We start from the raw sequence: 21,285 nt of genomic DNA on the forward strand, positions 1-21,285 counted from the left end.
GAGAATGAACCTGTTAAAAATCCCACTCAAAACACACTAAAATCAGGAAGACTGGGTGAGTAATACAATCCTTACAGGATGGGAATGAGATGGAAGAATGGGGAACTGTGGCGTGGTGTGATGTGGCTGATAAGATAAAAATACTACACCCAAACACACACAAGATGAAAAACATATTTTTTGTAGGAGATTTGATCACTATCTATGGACTTTTGAGTTCAGGGAGAGAGAGAATAAGTGAGAAGTCTGGCTTTATCGTGAGAAAAATAGATAATATTTCTGCCATAAATGTGGTATATACAGAATACACAATGAAAAATAATTTAGTAGGCCTACCTATGCAAAGATACTTTGTATTTCTCAAGTGGTGGCTTCTGTGGCCATCCAGATTTACACAGCAAAACCTGTGACCATTAAATCCAAAGCCAAAGGTTCAGTAAATCTCTGTTCATCCCAGAATTCTGGCACTTGAATCTTCTGAGAAAATTACAGCTGTACAAGTGGGAGGATAGCCATTTAAGTAATAGCGTTGTTGACTTAGCAGATGCGCACAGGTGAGCAGGGCTTGCCTGTTTGTACATTTTCAGAGCTGGCAAGAAGACTCTGAGGATTTTACCATGCTTCAGAATTTCAATTTGTATAATCTCAGCATCTGACTTTTAAGGTCAAGTTGTAGCTTTAAGATATCCTTTCGGATCCTGAGGGAATCGAAGGCATCCGTGTCTGAAACTTCTGTCCTCTATACCAGTCTCTTTGTATGAGATGGGGTGGAGACGTGGGGGCCCCTGGGGAGCTATTGTGATTGCTAGCTCAGAAGTCCTCTCTTTTGTATCCTGCTCATCTTTGGGCGCTGTGCCAACTGCAAATTAGGAGTCAGCCTTTCAGTCTCCATCTGATTCTTTTCCTCACCTGCATTCACATGTGTGGAGTCATTTAGTTATTTTCAGTAGCCTTGAATCGTAGCACCCTTAAAAGTTTATGTGTTCCTGTAGGTATTTCTGTGTGCAGACAGGGAAGGATACTAATATTGAGGTAAAGTTTCCCCTCAGCTGATGCCTGCTAACAGACTCTGTGACAGCACTCATTGTCTTGGAAATGCAAAGGAGAGCAATTTAACGTAAACTGCCATTAGCATGGTTTGTATTTATAAAAGCTAAGATGTATGCAATACTGAGCTGTAAGAAATTGTGATATTTTAGGCTCATGAATAATAGGAGGAATGGTGTTCAGAAACAAAGGTCTCTCAGTGAAATATAATAAATAGAGTTCTTTTACGGGGTAGAAATGGACAAATAAAATGGGATATCAGGAAACAATTCACCTCATAATACTGAAAATAACATAATTTTGTTTCTGTTGTGCTTTTTAACCCTCTCTTTTGTTCTCTATGCTGTGAAACAAAAAAAAGGAAAAAAATACAACTTGTAGCTGTGTGTGAGGCAGTAAGTTATTCGAGTTTCACCAAATTTTTAAATAATTGTTTTTTGAAAGCAAAATATATCTTCTCTAAGGATCTAGTAATGGTGAGAGTATCTTTTTCCTTCATCTCAAATGCTTGAGTCTTGACAGTTAATTTTCTTTCCTCCTCCTCAGTTGTTGGGATATTAAACAAAGCAAACATCATTGCAGACATGGCTATGCATTTAGGTCACCCAACAAGGATAGCTGTGTTTTCAGGTTTGAAAAACTTTTACTTCTTTTAAATTTCTCAGTATGGAGGAAAGAGAATGGCATTAGGTGTGTGTTAGAAGTTTTCAATTAGATACCAGAAAGAGAAAATAATGGTGTGTGCATTCTTGTACATGTGAAATGAAAGTTAAGTTCTGGTCAGTGTTGAAGCAATGTAATTCCACTGTCCAAATATTTGTGGAAACCAAGAACAAGTGGCACTCCAATGCATACTTTGTCTCTGAGGAATAATCTTTCACGTTACACAGAGGTCTGAGAAACTAGATGTGTTTTGTTCAAAGTGAAAAGGATGGAGAAATTTGCTTTTGTTTCACACCTGCAATGTTTACTATTACTTTGGGGCCCTGGTATTGTAGCTTGCCCAAGTTCACTTGAAGTTCACCTGAACATTTATTAACTCAGTGAAATTCACTTTTCTACACAAGACCTGTGCATCTTTACTGTGATATCCTAAGAAGTAAACATGATCACCATGTGTATGTATACCCTACCTTTCCCCAGTTAATTCTTAATGAAGTGCTAATTCCTAGTTTCTTAAGATGTCAGTATCAATCACATTTGAAATAAGTTTTTGGTTTAGGTGTGTATACAGAAGAGTGTATACTGGAAATTCCTAGCCCTGTGTTCCTTTCTGCTGTCAGATAATCAAAGGTTTAACTTAAGCTGCCAGTACAGAACTTGTACACATTATGCAGTAAAACCTGAATCTGAAATAGCTTACATGGAGTAGATGGGGGATGGGGAAAGGGGTTAGTAAGTGCTATACCAACACTAAGGCTTCTAGAAGGGGTTTGAGTGAGCACTGAGAACAGAACGAGACCAAAATGTGGTGTGTAGGTTTCTTTAAGATCAGAAATGTGAAGACTTTGAGAAGAACCTTTTAATCAGGGTTTGAAACTAAAACTAATATTGATGTGCTCTATTAAGAATATGAATATCCTTGCTAATGGGAAAAGCTTTTTTAGCTTAATTTTAGAGTGAAACAAAACTGCCATTTCCTTGTACTTATTTAGGAATTGGCTGTTGTATCAACTTGAACATGGTTCATGATTTTATTACGTGTCATCTTGGTTTGGGGATCTGATCAAATGTGATTAATCCAATAACGCTGTTAATTCATTGATTAAGGGATTTGATTTAAATTACAGTTGTGACAAGGATAGTTATTCATCTCCTGGTTCTTATAAAAGTAAGCAGTACTCTGGGCTTAAGCAGTAGGCTTACTGTGTTCATTTTGCTTATTTAGGCTTTAGTAAAAATCAGCAAAATATAGAGAGTAAGGTGTTTTTTTTATTTTCTTTAGCAGTGTGGGTTTAAAGGGAGGAGGCAAATTGGTAGATGACCTGGAGACTGTTTGGCCTGTCCACAAAGCTGAGGTGTTTGTCACTCAGAGGAGGCATTCTGCTTGGAGTGAACTTCAAACTAAATCAGGCTCTCTGGAATTCTATAAGTAATTCTTCATGTTAATATTTTCTATCAAAGCTCCTAATGGCTCGCAGTCTTTTAAGTAGACAGACTTCGAGAAAAATATTAATGTAAAAAGAAAAAAAATTCCATGAGAAACAAAACAGTCTTTACCTTTCCTACTCATACACAATTAGGAGCAGATTGTCATAGGAATGGTCTGTGTTATGCAGAGGAGAGCTGCTCATCAGGACACTTTTGTGTTCTGACCAGGCCTTACTAGTTGTGGTCTTCTGCATCCCATTGATCAACATCACTTTAATTGCTCTTGAAATGGTTGAAGTGATGGCATACATTAATTATCCATATAACTGAGGTACTACAGAGTGCTGCTTCTGAGCTGTTTTAATTGATTTCTAAGACATTCTTGGATTTAAAATAACCGCCTGCTGGAACCGCAGTAGTTCAGAAATCCCACTGTAGGCAGCATTGGATTCCTGAGGCTAGCAGTTCACAGGGTCAGTCTAACCTAAAAGCAAGTAGTTTTGAAGTGCACAGGATTCTAAATGTAGAATGACAAAGTATCTTTACCCATGTAGCTCCATACCACATGATGAACTGTTGGGTAGCTCGGGAGTGAGGATGCAAACAAGTTATGGCAGGCCTGGCTCACACAAGCCTTGACACAGTCATCTGGCTTGTTTAAAAAAGTTGCTGTATCTGTACTTCCAGAGGAGCTGGCTACGAGTCTGGCTCACTAAGGAATGCAATTTTTATGCTGACACTTTATATAACATTGGTTTCAGAGTAACGGGTGTTAATGCTGAATATCGTCTGCATTGTTCTGATAATGACATCAGAAAAAACCACACTGCAAATGTGTTTGTCTAGCCAGAGGGAGCTGTGATTATTTCCTGTCTATCAGGAGCATATTATTAAAATAAAGCTTCTCAGTTCCAGGTCTGGTGTGAATAGCTGAGCTAACCAAATTTATGCATCTCTCTTCACATAATGGAAGGAGTTTTAAGACTAAGGCTACACAGTGCGAATCAGATGATGTCTGTCTGTCTTCAGATGAGAAAAATTCAAAATCTTTCGGAGTCATTTTCACTCTCCATAAGCTTGAATTTAGCACTGTGTCAGTGTCCATAAATCTCTCGCTTTCTGCATTAAGGGGGAAAAAAAAAAGCCTTGCCCTGTGTCTGATTAACGAGTAAATGTAATGTTTCTAATTGCTCCTCTGAAATGAGATTTTCTGTTTGAATGATCAGCTACGTTTATTAAAATGCTTCCAAGTCTCTAAATGAGGTGATTAGCATTAACCAATACTGTCCAGTGACAATGGGCCTTCCAGCGAGATAACGGACAGAAAAATAATATTAATCGTCCTAAGGCAAATCTGAGAATCCAAGTTCTCAGCAAGGTCAGTTATCTGTTTTCAATGACCAGCTTTGTGGAACACTGAAATAATGTCCTTTTAAACTGAAAAAATAATATTCTCCAAATCAACTTTACATTTTTCCCTGCTCCATCCAAATTCAACTTAGCAGTCCATAGTCACATAACACAGTTGATTATTCAGATTTTTTTGGGGAAGCAATTTATAACAGAGCAAATAAGAAAATTTAGAAGCTGCATTTGTGAGCACTGAAAATAAATGCACAGGCAGAGAGAGGTACGTTGGTTTTTGCTTCTCCTTATAGGAGGCATTTGGAAAAGTCTTGACTTCTATAAGTGAATTGTCAACTACTTGAGGACAGATCTGTTGTAATATGTTGAACTTTTGCATCCTGTGCTCAGCATCATGTAGTATAGAATCCTAAATTACAAACACTAAATTCTGGTTTTTATCTCAAATTACTATATACTTTGCTCCATAGTCTTCAAGGAACTGAGCTCACTAGTAGTCGTAAAATGGTTATAATGTAAGTTTCTGCACAGTAATTCTACAAATTTGGATGAAGTTACAGCTCTGTAGTGCTAGCTTCAGTGCAAGCATAAAAAGTTTACAGTAACTTGTCTTTGTGTCATGAAAATTAGCCTTTGCTTAGGACTAATGCATTTGTCAGGTCACAAGAACAACTTTTCTATCCATAGGAACACAGAACTTGGGAAGATCTTTTGAGCTGCTGAATACTCTCCATGATACTGAGCCATGTCAGTTCATAGTTCATCTCATAAACAGCTCTGTTTCTTTTGCAACTCCTGTTGAAAGGTTCCCAAGGCCTTTATCATATGCTCAGGGAAAGTTTTAGCGCTCATGTGAAGAGACTTACTTGCTCTATCTGACCAATGATGAAGAGTCTAATTCATATGTCTCTTGTCCCACTTCTACACTGATGTAAGTCTTCTCATTTTGAAGTTATTTATTGCAATACAAATGAGGGCAGAATGAACATTAATGCATAAGCCAGTAGTCATAAAGCAGCAGTAATGGCAAGCAGAGACCAGTAGTCGAGAGTAACTGTGTCACAAACATCAGACGGAGAATTCACTAGCTTTCTTTAATCAGTGGCTTTTTATGGTTACTTCCTGGGTGAAAGAGGGTATGATACAGTCTTTGAGAGCATTTGAGGATTCATGTAGATCTTTGACAATGAGCCTAAAATGACAAGAATTTATATTGGAAAATTAGGCTGACTGTCTTTTATCCATATTCTGATGTTTTACCAGCCTTGGTTTCTGTGTTTTTTTCCACTCCCTCCCCCCTTCCCTTCTTCTGTACAACAGGGATTTGGGAAACAAGTGGATGTGTCATATATTGCCAAACATTACAACATGAGCAAAAGCAAAGTTGACAACCAGTTCTACAGCGTGGAAGTAGGTGACTCAACCTTCACAGTTCTCAAACGCTACCAGAACTTAAAACCTATTGGCTCTGGGGCTCAGGGAATAGTTTGGTAAGTATCAGCAGTTTCTCTTATGCTTTTAAATAGGATTTGCCTTTTGCATTTCTTCATAGTTTGCTAGCCACAGACATTCTCTAAAATGGCAAAAATAACAGGCAGGCAACAGACATCTGGAGGCAGAAGGAGCCTAGTCATTTGCTAATAAATTCTCCTGCTGGTGAGAATGATAGCACTAGGTTTGTTTCTCCACATAGCAAAATGTAACTAGCAAGAAAGCGGGAGAAAGATCTTATCATAATTGACAACTGTGGCACTATTTCCGGAAACAGTGCAATCCCATAGCATTCTCAAGTATTCAGAATGGAAGCCTTTCGAATTGAGGTAACTGCTAATGTTTCCTTTATTTCTTAAAAGAGACGTTGCAGTGATGTGAATAATGTGAACAAAAGACACAAATTCAGTAGCTCTCCTAAATAATATAAAAGGCTTATGGAATTCAAACTTACTATGTTCAAGAGTTGTGATATCCTGGTTGGCTTTTGCCTCTGCATTTTTAGAGATGGCTCTTAAATTTCAGTGGCTTGTATTTAAATGTCTCTATGCAGGAATTTGTTATCTGTTTAATTATGAGGTATTGGGATAACTAACACAATCTTTTATCTATAACTTGATCAGAGATGAAGTCTAATTCTATCTGTCATCTTTATCAGTGCTCTTTTCTGACTTTGATGTAGTGTGTGTTACCTTACAGTTGGAGGCAGTGGTAAACCAACAGGTTCCTTTAACCTAGGGGCAAGTGGGCTTCCATGGATCATTGGCATTGGCACTATAATTGACAGTGTAACAACAATTAGCAACACATCCTTAGGTCTTAGTCTGTCACTTCCAGTGCTTAGTATACTTTGAGGCCACACAAGTCCAAAGATTGATCTAAATGATCAAGGACTTTATTTCATATCTTAAACACGAAAGGGCTAAAGGTTAGTTTAAAATCAGCTTTGGGAAAGAAACATACTTTGTGTTGAGTACTATTAATGTTCATTTTGCACTATTTGTCCACTTCCATATATAGCAACAGATGTTTTTTCTTCCTACTTACTATCCTCTATTCGTTTTAGAGGAATATCAGATTTTGTTGAACCTCTCTGCAACTGAATTGCTGTAATGATCAATTATGAACAGAAAAAAAACATAGAGATTAAGCTAAATAAAATCAATAACAATGTCAATTTGTCTGTGAATTTGTCTTTCATACTAAGAGTTGACAGGCAAAAATTAATAATGCCTTAGGAAAGAAAATCAAATCAGAAGACAAGTAAGTTCAAGTGAAAGTTAACACAAATCCCCTGAAATGGCTGAGCAGCATGGAAAGGCTATAACAGACCTTTTACAGTTTGATGATACAGATGTGGAAGTGTTACATGATAGATGGGGAAGATAATGAGCATTTTTGCTTAGTATGTGTTACATTGTAATCTATCTGTCATGAGGCATAATTTACCAGAAGTACTTTAACAAACTATGAGGAAAGCATGAAGAATCAATGCTGAATGGATAAATTAATGAAAAAAATTGTGAGATAAATATGTGTAGTTTAGCTAAGGGAAGACAATACGTGATAAAAAAAAATCTTCAGTTATGTAAGTTTCTACTTGTGTAATAATAATAATTATATAGTAATAATAATGAGTTTACATAGTAAAGTTAAATAGCTTACATTTCTACTGTAGAAACTTACACTATTTAGAAACAATAGGTATTTTGATGGATATAGGGTTACATCTAGAAAAAGCAGATTAATTCAAGGGAAAAAAAATACTGAAAAACTGCCTATTTGTGGAGTGCTGCTGGCTCTGGTGGGGGAGTTATTTTGCCCTGCTCATCTTGTTCTTTTGCAAAGAACAACCATGAGGAGTGAAAATATGAAATATGAAAATAGTGGGAAAAACCTAGGTGTCAGTTTCTTTTAGATCCAGTGGCTCTGTTTATACTTAATGACTTGCTGTTAGAGAAGTGTAACAGGTCTGGGATGCAATTCTGTCTCTTAGTGCCAGAATTAACAGAACTGTAGGAGCTGAATGCGTGATTTCTGATTGGTCCCTCTACCAAGGGCAGGCACAGGTAGGATAGCTCGGAGGGGTTTAGGCTCAGACTTCTCATAGCATGCACTATTTCTGGATTTTCCTTCTGGATAATTGTAGGTAAAAGGACACTACCTGTTGTCTGGCTGGAGTGACGAGCTACCCAGCTACTGGAGACAGCTTTAGTCCGTAATGCTAACTACAGTTTCAGGGCTCAGCTGCTGCCAGCAGTTGCAGCCAGAGGCCTGCTTCTTGACAGGTCTAAATTTTTGCAGCTTGGCAAGTGAAGTCCATGCTGTCTTTCCCACGCTGGAAGAGCTGAGCTGCTGATGACTTTTCTGCTTTGCCCTAGTACTTGGTCACACAATTGTAATTCCCACATCTTGAGAAAAAGGGGCCTATTTAGTAATAGATTTTTCAATGATTTGACATCAAATCTCTCAGTACTGATCAGGTGCAAGATATTCCATGCCAAGGACTGCCTCAGCACTAACTTTGGGACCAAACTCCACTTGCTAGCAACAGCTTCCCTCTTAACTTGGGTGTGGGACCCCACATGCCCGGCATGCTGGCTGCCGTAGCACCTTGCCAGATATACTTGGACAAGCAAACTGTCTGCAGCCCAAGAGGTAATTGTAGAGGCAGAGGGAGACAGAGGAGAGACAGGATGTTTTCCGGGCTGCTCTGGAAGCTGGTGTTGCAGGGTTCCTAGGCAAAACCACAGAGTACTGAAATCTTTCTCATACAATTCTATAAATAGATGTCAATATAAGCAGGAGAATTTCAGTGGAAAATAATTAATGTCATGGAACAGAAGCAGGGAATGTGGTTATGAAAGAAGCTGGGACTTGATTTCACTTGATTATTCTGAAAATCACATCAAAGACAAAATCATTTTCTTGATATGGAAGCATTAAAGTGAAGATATTAAGGTCTTCAGGGGATGATAATTTATTAAAATATGTGAAAAAGAGAAAGCCATATGGTCTGAGTGTTAGTTATAATTGTCATTGTGCCCATGTGAAATCATTATAAACTCAGTGAGAAAGTGGTATTGGCTGTAGACATAGTACATTCAGTATCTTCAGAAATTAATTGTGGGAGCTTTCAACAGGATTTGTGTTAACTATGTTCACAAAATTATTTTTGCCAGCAGGAAGAAAGAAAAAGCTTCTTGGAATCTCTTGAGCAGGGAAGTTCCTCTTCTCTGCAAAAACTACTCTTAATGCAAGTGTAGGCTGTTTGCTCACTGTACATCACACTGACATCTGTGAGAAAGACTATATAGGGTGTGTTTGCATAAAATTATCACGTTGTTACAGGCATGATGACAATGGGACATAGCTGAAACAGAGCTTGTAGTTTATTAGACCAAGCTGTAGTTGTAAGAACTACGCAGGCTTTTAACCACACGAGTTGATCTTCAAGTCTGTGATAGAAACAGAAAACGTCAAAGGTAAAATGAGTTGAGAACAGTTTTCTGAGTTTAATTAGATATGTGCCACTTAAACCACTGAGAGAAGAGGTAGTTGATACCCCTCTGCAATGTTAGAAGGGAGTTGACAACTACCTTATTTTACAAGGGGGGGAGAGAGAGAGAGAGATGTCACTTTCAGCCTGTAGGTATAAATGGTTTAGATGAGGGTGGAGGGAGAGGAATTCTCACATTCCATAAAATCACCAGAAGTGTGCTGATGTTGGAGTGGATGTTTCTTTGTGTTTTAAACGAATGCTTTTTGCCTGGAAGCAAGGCAATTGATCTGTAGGTTTTCTGCTGTGGTTTGCAAGCTATCTGCTGTGGTTTACAAGCTATCATTTTTTATATTGCCCATGATATTTTTGATACTGCCTGTGATGTCTAGAAAAATTATGTCATATAGGAATATTTCAAAAGCAATTTGAAGGGGCTGTGATAGTTCTTGAATTTATGATGGAAGCAAGGGTGAAGTCCAGTTTGCCATGGCAGATAGTGAAGACATCACTTACAGGCTTGAGGAAACAGATAATTAAAATCTTAGAAGCAGCTTATGAAGACATTTGGCCTGGTTTATGACCACATTGGTGCCTATACCTGTGTGCATTATGAGGAGAAAGTGTTAGCTTTGAAGACAAAATTGTCTGGGTGAGTATCAAATAGATGTGTCTGATGATGTCTTTCAGCTGTGTCATGGTTTAGCTTCAGTTGGCAACTAAGCACCACACAGCTGCTCACTCACCACCACCACCACCACCACCACCACCCCGCCCCGGTGGGATGGGGGAAGAGAATCAGAAGAGCAACAAAAGTAAGAAAACTCATGGGTTGAGATAAGAACAGTTTAATAATTGGGAAAAAGGAAAAAATATAATAATGATAACAACAATAACAATAATAAATTGTAATTAAAAGGAAAACAGAGAGAGACAGAGAGAAACAAAACCCAGGGGGAAAAAAAAACAAATGATGCAACCACTCACCACCTGCCGATGGATGCCCAGCCAGTCCCCAGGCAGCAATTGCTGCTCCCCAGCCAACTCCCCCAGTTTATATACTGAGCATGACATCATATGGCATGGAATAGCCCTTTGGCCAGTTTGGGTCAGCTGTCCTGGCTGTGCCCCCTTCCAGTTTCTTGTGCACCTGGCAGAGCATGGGAAGCTGAAAAGTCCTTGACTAGTGTAAGCACTGCTTAGCAACAGCTAAAACACCAGTGTGTTATCAACATTATTCTCATACTAAATCCAAAACACAGCACTATACCAGCTACTAGGAAGAAAATGAACTCTATCCCAGCCAAAACAAGGACAAGCTGAAATCCTGAATGTTTATCTTGCTCTTTTCTAAAGAGTGAAGACAGGCTTTCATGCTGTATGATGTGGGATGTGTGTGGTCTAATTATGTGTCAGCTGGACCAAGGGAGTGTTAGCTGGGAAGTGCTTTATGCTATCTAGTTTATGCATGAAGTTTTTGTGTCTTGGAGTAATGTTGGAGTGGGGGGAGTATGGGAGCAGGAATGATGATTTGAGGATAGTTTTGAAGAGTCCTGGTAGCTTTTCAGTGAATGCATTATAAACTTAGAAAGATATCTCATCTGCAGATATAGAGGAGACTATAAATATGTTCTTGAAGTAGTAAATTGGGCAATTTGTTGTGTTTTTTTTCTTGGAATTCATGATTTGATGATACCTTTGAGCCTGAATATGAAGGAGATTGCAGAGTCTTTTTGTGTTCCCTGTAACAGGTGGAGTCAGCAAGTCAACTGATAGCTTGCTGTGTTGCCTAAGGTTGCTGTAGGTTCTCCTTTGCTGATTTAATTGTAATTTGGTGGTTGAATCTTAACGAGTGCAGAGTTCTTTCAAATCAGCATGTTGTGATGGTGGTGCTCGTTGTGGCTTATATAACTGCTGATTCTTTCGTTAAAGTAATCATAGAACTATAGAATCATTTAGGTTGGAGAAGACCCTTAAGATCATTGAGTCCAACTATTAACCTAACACTGCCAAGTCCACCACTAAAGCATGTCCCTAAGTGCCACATCTACATGTCTTTTAAATACCTCCAGGGGTGGTGACTCAACCACTTCCCATAGTGTTCAAAGGCTGGAGGAATGCAACAGATATTGTCCGCTACAAGATGTCCAATATGAAGGTTTTTTTGTTGCTGTTCTCCTTGGAACTATCACAGGGAAGTGTCCTGTTGTGTCATGCTACTGGTAATGGAACATTTGTTAAGATGGAGTTGGCTAAAACTTCCTCTAGTTCTCTGTATTTTCATGCATTATGTATACTAAGACAATTATTATAGGGAAACCTCTTCCATCCCGTAGATCTCTGGTGGAGGTCTGTGAAGATATGAACACAGTCAATCAATAGAACTGCTTAAAAATATATTTTAATTTAATATGACTACCTTCTGTGTGGAATGTGCCTGTAAATGATGAAGAGGATCAGATCTTTGAGTTTGCAAAAACACTTGAGCTCTTTTGTATGATGGTTATGTGTAGGTATGTGTTTGTATGATGGTTATGTGTTATTTGTATGATGGTTATGTGTTATTATGGTTATGTTTGTATGATGGTTATGTGCTCTTTTTGTATGATGGTTTGTGCTACACAAAACCAGAACTGGTTGACTCCTGGTCTGAGTATAAGGTTCTAAAGCGGTATTTCAATTGGAATAATGGTAAAAGCCATAGAAAAGAGGAGCTGACACTTCTGAGCATAAGCAATTCTGAGCCCACACTGATCAAAGAAGAATAGTCTATGCTTTTGCTATGGTGCAGTGGAAAAGAGACAGAGTATAGTGGACATCCCAGTATCTTACAGTTAATGCACAACCTTATTTGTATCGTTTAGCTGGACAGTGGTGTATTAAAGTTCTTGAGAGATCAGTATATTTCTCCATCGTGACCCTGCTATCCCAGTAATACTGGTTTGGTATATTTGTGCCACTGAATTGAAATACTGTATTCCTTGACAGAGGTCAACATTTCCACTTGTATAAACTGGCATAGTTCCATTGAAGTTCAGAGGTGTTCTCACCGCAGGATAGATCACTAATTTTCCTCAGAAGAGGAGGATAAAGAATACCTGTCATTCAGAGGAAAAATGAAGTGAACCATGTACCCAGATATGCCTAGAATTTCAGTGGCGCTGAGAGGAGTGGCAGTGTTGATTTTGTCAGTCTCTCCTGTGAATCAGTACTGGGCGTATGTCGTGAGTTCAGTTACTTCAGTTACACAGTTGCATCTTGCAGACTTTTTGTGCTTAATGTTCTGTCGGCTGGCACTGCATATTTATCCTGTTCTGTTAAAGATTCTCCAAATTGTATCCATTAGTTCAGCTTGTGTTCTGTTTCTCATGCTGTTGTGTGCTTTGCTGATGTGCTTTGACACTCTGCTCCTGAGGAGGTTTTTGAAGACAACCTTTAGAGAGTTTTACAAGTGTTTTGTGTGAGAGTAATGTAGAAAATAGCTGTCAGTTTGTACTGTGAACTATTACTGTACTGTTAGTGAAATAAGGATGTCAATTTAAACAAATTCTCTGATGTTTCCCAGTGCTAATACCATCTCATACAGTGGCAACACCTTATGAGATGATTTTTTTTTTTCCTCCTGAGAACAAGTGGTTTAAATTATCGCCAGAATTTTTTTTCACTTTGGGAAGTTCTTAGATGTTGAAATACCGTAAGTAAACTCACAGCAAGCTTCAAGCCTTGCTCATTGATTTGTACATTAGAGGATTTTTCTCCAAATAGCAATTTGCATTCACATTGTAGTATTCTTTGGATTTTCTAGTGTGTTGTTGCTCTGAAATGCCAAAAATTTAATTGCATGTATTCAGTTAGCCATTGATCACCATCTGATGTACATCTGGAACAGCACATTCTGGTTTGTTGTTCTGATATATCTATGCCTTGATTCTTCAGAAAGACAGCAAATTTCCCAATTGTATTTGGAATCTGGATCACCAGCACGTGAATTTTAAGGTGCTGAGACACTCCCAATGGGAACAGCAAAGATTGAGTATCTCTGTGGATTTGAGCTCCAGAATATTGAGTGAAGGTGCTTACCTAAGTTGGTCAGATTTGTGTTTCTTAAGGTGATGTTATTAGAACTTATATAGTAACACATATTCAGAGACAGTTTGCTTGGATATGGGGTGAGAGGAGGAGGCAATGTCTTGCAGTGCTCTTGCTAATGACTCAACAAAGAACTTAGCTTGGATGTGGAGGAAACTGCTGTTAGGATCATAGATAACAGCTGCCATTTGTCAAACTACACATAACATGTCTGAAAAATGAGATAAGTTAATTATCTTTAAGAATAAACAGCTTCTATTCCATGTTTGCTTTGATTCTTACAACTTCTAACTGCTACTAATATCTTTAATGTAAGTGTGAAAGAAGCAAAAAAAGGTATATATCCACTAGCAGTGCATGAAGGCACCTGAGGCAGGATGAAGACCTATTTTTATATGGCAGGGGTATCTGAGATATAATGTTTGAGTAAGAATTATTGTTGTATCTTTTTTTCTTTTTAAAGGTTTGACATGTAATTACTTTACAAAAAATATTTCTCAAATTTTTTTTGTAATGTTCTTTTTCTACCTAACTGCAGGGATTCCTGGTAGGCAGGAAGTCACGACATATTTTATGGTTGTCTTCTCGTGTTTCATTTCCCTTTGCTAGTACACAGAAATCTAAAATGTAATTTAGGTTCTGGTAATCACAAACGATATGTAATAAAACATGCCACAGTATGCTCTCCTAGCAGAGAGATCAGGGTCCCTGTCTCTAAAATACTCAGACTGCCTATATTTCTGACTCTGGCCTTTTTAATTCTTTTCTCCTTAAAAAACCTGTATAGTTTCCATGACTACAATAGCTAAGCGGGCAAAATCTATTCCAAATTTTTTTTCTGCAAGTTTATGAAAAAAAAATGTAAATAAGTTGATGTAGAAACTATCTCTGCGCAACCTGTTTTTGTGAATCCTGACAGCAGTACTTGCTTTACTTGGTCATAAACTACAGTACTGTAAAGGCACTGTCAGGCTCATTTGCGAGTGTTGACACCCAGGATTTTCAGTTGGATCAGTATAACTCTTTAGGTATAGAGCAGGTTTTTTCATAGCCATGACTGGATAAGCATCTATGATCCTGTCAGAGCCATTAAAAAATTTATCAGCTGTTTGTAAATTCTGTGGCTGCAGAGAAGTAACTGATGTTTGTGTAACTTAAGCTCTTTCTGTGTTGACTGATTAAAAACTCAATTTAATGTACATTTTTTCACTATCAGGCAGTAACATTTTATAACTCCCTTTACAGATGTCAGGCACCTATCTGCTCCTGCCCCATCAAAAACTTCCTTTTGTCCACTGCCAGATCTCCCTTTTCTCACATTTGTTCTGTCTCACTCCTACACTGCGACATATCAGACAGGTTTTTTTCAAGACTCCTTGCTTCTCCTGTTGTGTCAGGTTGTCTGCCTGGCATTCAGTCGCAGACAAATTTCAATTCAAGGACGAAATCAGGGTTGGAATTAACTACTGTCAGTGCATTGCAGCCATTCCTTAACTGAGTTCAGATTTATCCTTTTATTTTATTCACTTGAAATCCTGTCACCACTGAAATGAAGACTGTTGTATTGTCATTACTGATTACCATGTGTTTAACATGAGAGCAATTGCACTAAACACTGCTGTTCCCTCTTAGGGACAAGGGGTTTCTCCTATGATAGGAGAATAGCTGTGACCATACAGAATCAGAGAGGTAGGGCTACAGAACAGAGCATCCAAATAAAAGGGCAGGTATCAAAAAAAAGAAACAATGGAACCAGAATTAGAAAAACTAGAGCCAGTCTGGAAGGAAATGCAGCTGAGATTATTCAATTTTCTTTGTCAGCATGTATTGTTGATATTTATTCTCTGATATTAATGTGGTCTACAGATTTTCACAGTGCTTTACAGAAAGCAAAAAACTGTCCCTTGTCCCAAGACTTCCCTAGACAATCACAGAAAACGATGACAGCCAAAAAGTTGGGATATAACAGAAGTTGTGCAAAATACAAAGACAATATGAAACAAGAGATTGTGTATGAAGCCTAGGTGAATTTTTTTTCACCAAAAATTGTTTTGATTTTTTTTTTTTTTTAATTCTTTTCTGGATTCGTGGTGTTACACTCTTCCATCCAAAATTGGTTGGTGCCCATTTATAAACTGGAAATAAATTTTGTAGTTCTGGGGTCGCTAATTCACCGTGAGCCACAGAAGGGGGTAGAGTTTCTAATTCAAACAAAAAATCTTGTTTTAAAATTGTGTCAAAGCATCTACATCTTGAGATTTCTGGTGTAACAGGACAACTCGAAAACCTAAGTATTTTTAAATTTTGTTCTGGTTGAACAAATGCACTTTGGCTTGTTATCCAGCAAGTAAAACATTTTGTGTGCTTACAAACCATCAGTTTTACCTGCTAGCATCTTACCTGTGTCAGAGATGTCCCTCAGTATGAGAGACTAGATACAGAATTACTCCAGTTGGATGAGAGAATGCTGAATGAGTTACAGCAACCTGGGTGGGTTGAGTTAGTGTCAGCGTAGGGGCAGGCTGTGGACTAGCCCTTTGGCTGGGAAGGTAAAGGTGACATATGTGGCAGCATTGGCTTTCTTCCCTCCCGGAACAGCACCAATTGACATTTTGGCATCTCCAATCTTCTGTTTTTGTCTGCTTAGAATAGCCTTGCAGAGACTGCAGGGTTAGTTTTGGGAAACTAGACTTTGAGTAGCCTTTTAGGGTTAACCTTTTTACATTGACTTTTTTTTCCTTCCATGATTATCACATTGCAGATGATGACTTGCTGACAATACGTTTTTAGTGCTTAGTTAAATTTTGATTTTTAATCAGTTGAGAAATGCAGCAAGAAAGGTGGCGAAATAATGTTTCTTTTTCTCCAGACTGACAGCTTTTGTTCTGTTTGTCAGGCAAGCCAGCAAGTCTTTTAAATTATGACTGTGAGGTGGCTATGGAAGATAGTAGCTGTTTTCTATTTCAGTTTGTAGATCCAAAAATAACTGATTTATCATGTGACTGACAGTTTGAATGTGCTAGGTACTCAGCTTCTGCCAGGTGCACAGACTCTGCCTCAGTGTCCGTATTTCCTTAGTCTTGTAAATTGCTGTTAAATGAGGAAACTGGACTTTTTCTAGCTTTGCTGCTTAACACAACTTGAAAACTGTCCAACGTTTATATACCCTGCTGACAGTTCAGAGCACTAAATGTGAGATCTCTTTGACAGATTCAGTGTCTTATACTCATTTTGTAAATGCTGGGCAAACATTTACTCAATATGGTTTAACTACAAATCACGCTTTAACTTCCTTTGCCCATGTATTTTCTGCCCCTGAATATTGATAGGCAGCCCCAGCTCTGATCCATTTTCCAGATTTTTACCTTGCTCTGGCTTTAGTAAATCCTTGAGCATAAAAAGAATGAGTAGTGTAGCATACTTTGGAAACCACGAGATTGTTATCTCTTACATGTCACACATGTAAGGGAAAGTATTTTGGCCCAGAGCTCTTTTAAAGCAGAATGAAAAAAAAAAAAAAAACTTGGCTTCTTTCACTGATCAGGTTGAATTTCCTAGGCTGGCAGTTAACAAAAGTTATTGTCAGCTAGCAGACTATATAGTGAATTAGTACAAGAGAAATGCAGAACCAGAAAGTACTGGTTTTACAGTCCTGTTCAGAAAAGGATTCTACAACCGAGTCACTTTCAGAGCCAAGTATAAAGAATTAGCAGAGTATATACAGATGAGAAGTATGTAAACATACTTTATATTCAGAGCATCCTCATGAATATTTTAGTCACCAGGCAAACTAAAATGGCACCATTATGAGAGGCATGCCAGGCAATGTGTGAACAGTATAGCTGTTTCCACATTGCCTTTCCTACCATATCCCTGTACCATCTTTGTGAGTGAGAATGGCTGTGGGAGAAGCGTTTATCTTGCATCAATATACAGAACTGATCAGTGGATTCCAAAATGGTTCTTCTTAGGGCATCACCAGCTCATGTAATTAGAAAGATAACTAAATTGAGGTTCAAGCTGCGGATGAGAGAGTCACAGAGGTATTTTTGTACAACTAGAGCCAAAAGGGCATAACCTTGCGCATCTGAATTGTCAGCTCAGTCAAGAGATTTTGGTCTGTGCAAGGTGTGGAGCTTCTGTATAAACAGGCTTGTGGTTTGTGGTGGTGATGGAGCTGGAGAGGATAGTCAGCTTTAAGAACTACTAGAGGTTTTGATGGAAGAGCACTTGGTTAACATGAACAAATTTGATACTTTCATGTGTGTAATTGTTTTAAAAGAAGATATCAGCAGAACAGGTTCAACGTAGTAATAGAAGCTGTCAGCAAGTAACAGAGGGCAAATTTTACTGCAGACCCTCCTTTTCCTTAATAGATTCCAGCCTGAGATTCCTCTTTTTCCCAGCAGTTTTCCAAGTGTGTAGCTTCTTTTGCCACACATAGTGAATTATTTTGTTATTTTACAGTTTTACCCAGTAGTATAATTGGCGAAATTATAATATAACACATTTGGAGCCACCAGTGACAGATGTTGAGTGAATTTTTATTGTAAATATGTTTACTAAAAATAAGCGTTCCAGCCTTTTTTCTTCTGTGCAACTTCTTTTACATTGTCTTATGTATGATGGCTCGATCAATGTTCCTTCAGACCACCCATCTGAAAGTTTGGTGAATAAGAGCTGTCTCAGCATGACTGAATTGTAAAATAGATTTCACAGCAAAGTGTTCAAATGTAGTTGCCCTTAGAAATACAAATTCATTGTGCTTCCCAGTTTATCTTTGCTGGAAAGGGCTGCTTGGCTTTGACATTTCAGGCAATGACTGTAGTACTTTAAACAGAATGAGTAATATTCAAAATTGGACTGCAGATGTCATGGATATGAAAATGTTACTATTCTAATCCTTTATGGATGACAGTAAAGTGACTGGATGAGTTGTGGGCTTGGACTTTATGTTTGCTTTTTTAAGAGTAAGCATGAGTGCATTGGGATCTCTGAACAAGTTCTTTAAGATCATATATATCTAGGCATACACTGTCATGGATCTGACTGGGGAAAGATTCCTGTTGAAGTAGTTTCTTCTAGCTGTGGCGAAGATTTGTCTGTCTGACTCCCGTTTCAATAAGAACAGTTACAACTGGTCATGGGAGCAGTTCTTACTTCTTTTTTTTGTCATTTCCATACATTTTCAGACAGAAATGTGTGTGGAGCTCTTTAAATCACCTTGTCTTGTTTAATGTATGGGTAACCAGAGAGCTTTGGTCTGATTTCTGAAAAAATGTAGCTCAACTAAAGCATATTTCCATTTAACCAGGGCCTTTAGAGAGCTGTATTTTGCAAGGTGGGAAACAGAATAAGTATGTTGTAGTGAAGTGAAGAAACCTGTATTAAAATGCTACAGTAATAATTTTGGTGACACTATAATGAAATTATGCAGGAGACATTTTTTAGTCAAAATGTGCCATGTATATTCTTTTCTGTTCTAAAATACTTCATATCTAAATGTAAAATCCATAGTATGAATTGGACAATAAACTTCCTCATTGTTAGAGGACTTTATTTCAGGATCAGAACCGCAAGTCTTACAAGCAAAGTTTGAGAGCAAGCATTTTGTGGGGCAGTACACTAGATGAAGAGTATTGTGCAAGCAGAGAGCAAGACGTCTTTTCTGTTTTTAACTGGATTTTGCCTGCCATAAATTTATTAAATACGTGAAAGCGTGTGTACACTGAACAGTGGGCCTGATTCTCTAAGAGTTTTCTTTGTAAAGAAAGCTGTCTTCCGTGATTAAACACTGAAATGTAGAATAGAGCCACACTTTTGAACTTTTATCTTAAAATCATCCAGTTTTAATGGTACATCTTTGAAGTTTAAGTGCTATAGAATTCACTCTATGATCTTGACAGCAATGTTGACCTCTCATTCAAGGACTAGGATGATAATCCCAAATGATTCAAGCACTTCTGTCCTCTCCCACATAACTTCATTCCAACACAGGATAAAAGATCATGTGTTGAGTATTTGGCAGTGAGTTACCTTGCTTTGGCTGCAACGTTCCCAAAGGCCCAAAGAGGGGACCTGCTCCCATTTAAAATGCACTGAGGTGACAGCTTAGTTCGACCTTTCTTTTTGTCTTTGCTGGTTTTATGTCATCTTGGCATGTGAAGGGGCTCCAAAGGGCACCAGCTGGAGCACCTTGCTGGTGAGTTATTGTTGCGTTAAGAGTTACTGTCGCATACAAATAGGAGTCTGAGGAGTGGCTGGGGGGGGGGAACCTTCCCGTTGAGTCATGAGGTTCAGACAGGACCCTCTTGCTTTCTAAACTCCTTCTCAGAGAGGAGTCTAGGTGCGGCTAGGTCCAGTCTTAGTCTCAGACTTGGTCAATGGTTTATTTTCTAAGGACTGTGTGTATAGCCACTTATCAGAACCAGAGCCCTCTCAGGGCTTTCGCTGAGGCGACAGCATTAATTTACGACGTTATAAGTCCGGTCATGTCCAGCGCGTACTGAACTTCATGATTACAGATTCACTAATAACGCGCTTACATCCCCAGTCTAGTCATGTTACATGAGCTATCACGGCCACACGTAAAGAGTCTGGTTGTGTTCAATGAGAACTACCATGGCTAGATCAATGAAGAGTGCAGTTTATTAGAGCAACAGACACACAGATTCTTTGGATTACTGGTGATAAATTCACTGTCTGCAAAGCACATGCAAATACCAAGAGTATGAGTAACACAGCTGGACACAAACACGTTAAAAGATAATAAAGCGACTCTATATAGAGATTTCCAAGTTTTCCGGGGAGGCACTTGGTATAACCAAGTGTTTGACTCTTACCCAAAGGCATCCCGATGCGGGGGAAGAGAGGCTCAGCCCGTCAACTGATCCCAAACGTCAGAATGGTACATGATGGTGTCTTCCCTAACATTCTCTCTCTCAAGCTATTTTATACTATTTTTCACCTTTCAGGTGGAGCTTGAGTGACTCTAGTCATACATACCTTTGTTTAGGATTGGTGTAAAGTTTTCTCGCTTCGCTTTTAAAGGTATAAGCTAGAAAAATTCAGTGCGCAAGCTCAGTGAGGGGTGGTCGCACCTCGGAGGCAGGTAGCTTTTGGGATGGAGGTGTGTTTTGGTATTATAATGATGTTATAATGAGCGAAGTTCACCAAAAGGACAGCATTTTGTCAAAAACGTGGCAGGCTGTTGGCCCAGGGTAGTAAATATGCAGCTTATCAGTTCCATGACACCTTTAAGTTCCCATATAATTGCAGAGCCTGGCTGCGGCATCTCCACACTGCTCCACCCTCCGGGCAGCGCCTCTTAGAGTCAGCACACCAAGTTCCCCTGGCGTTGCCAACATCTAAGGTTGCAGGCCTAGGGAACTTCCATGGAATGGATTCCTTGCATGTCAGCCGCATTCCACCTGGCGAGCTTCTTCAATACTGTGCCTTACCTAAAAGTGTGAATATAAGTTCTAATTTCTAAGTCACCTCAGCAATTATCCCACAGTTATTTGCTGTGGCAGGATGCCTGTGTTTGACTCCTCTGCTGCAGTTCAGCACGTGCAGTCTTTGCTGCCCCATGCAGTGCAGGAAGGAACGTTTTGAGCTCAATCAGTAATCTCTGCTGTGACGCGGAAGCTCACAAAAGGTCTTGGAGGCTGATTTATTTATTCTGTGAAACATCCATGGTGATA

General features: G+C 38.7%; 1 protein-coding gene across 12 annotated transcripts in view; it reads left to right on the top strand.

The window, feature by feature from the left end:
- The window catches only part of MAPK10 (mitogen-activated protein kinase 10), a 181,625-nt gene that overhangs the window by 93,501 nt on the left and 66,839 nt on the right, over positions 1-21,285 (top strand). For all 12 annotated transcript variants that reach the window (XR_012775595.1, XR_012775594.1, XR_012775596.1 and 9 more), the window contains one exon: positions 5,824-5,993. Coding sequence is in view for 9 of the 12 variants with exons in the window: in XM_075500878.1 (XP_075356993.1) it covers positions 5,824-5,993 (170 nt within the window). In the remaining 3 variants the exon portion in view is untranslated. The remainder of the gene's footprint in view (positions 1-5,823; positions 5,994-21,285) is intronic.

Source organism: Mycteria americana, chromosome 4, assembly GCF_035582795.1.
Source record: "Mycteria americana isolate JAX WOST 10 ecotype Jacksonville Zoo and Gardens chromosome 4, USCA_MyAme_1.0, whole genome shotgun sequence".
NCBI classification, from domain to species: Eukaryota; Metazoa; Chordata; class Aves; order Ciconiiformes; family Ciconiidae; genus Mycteria; species Mycteria americana.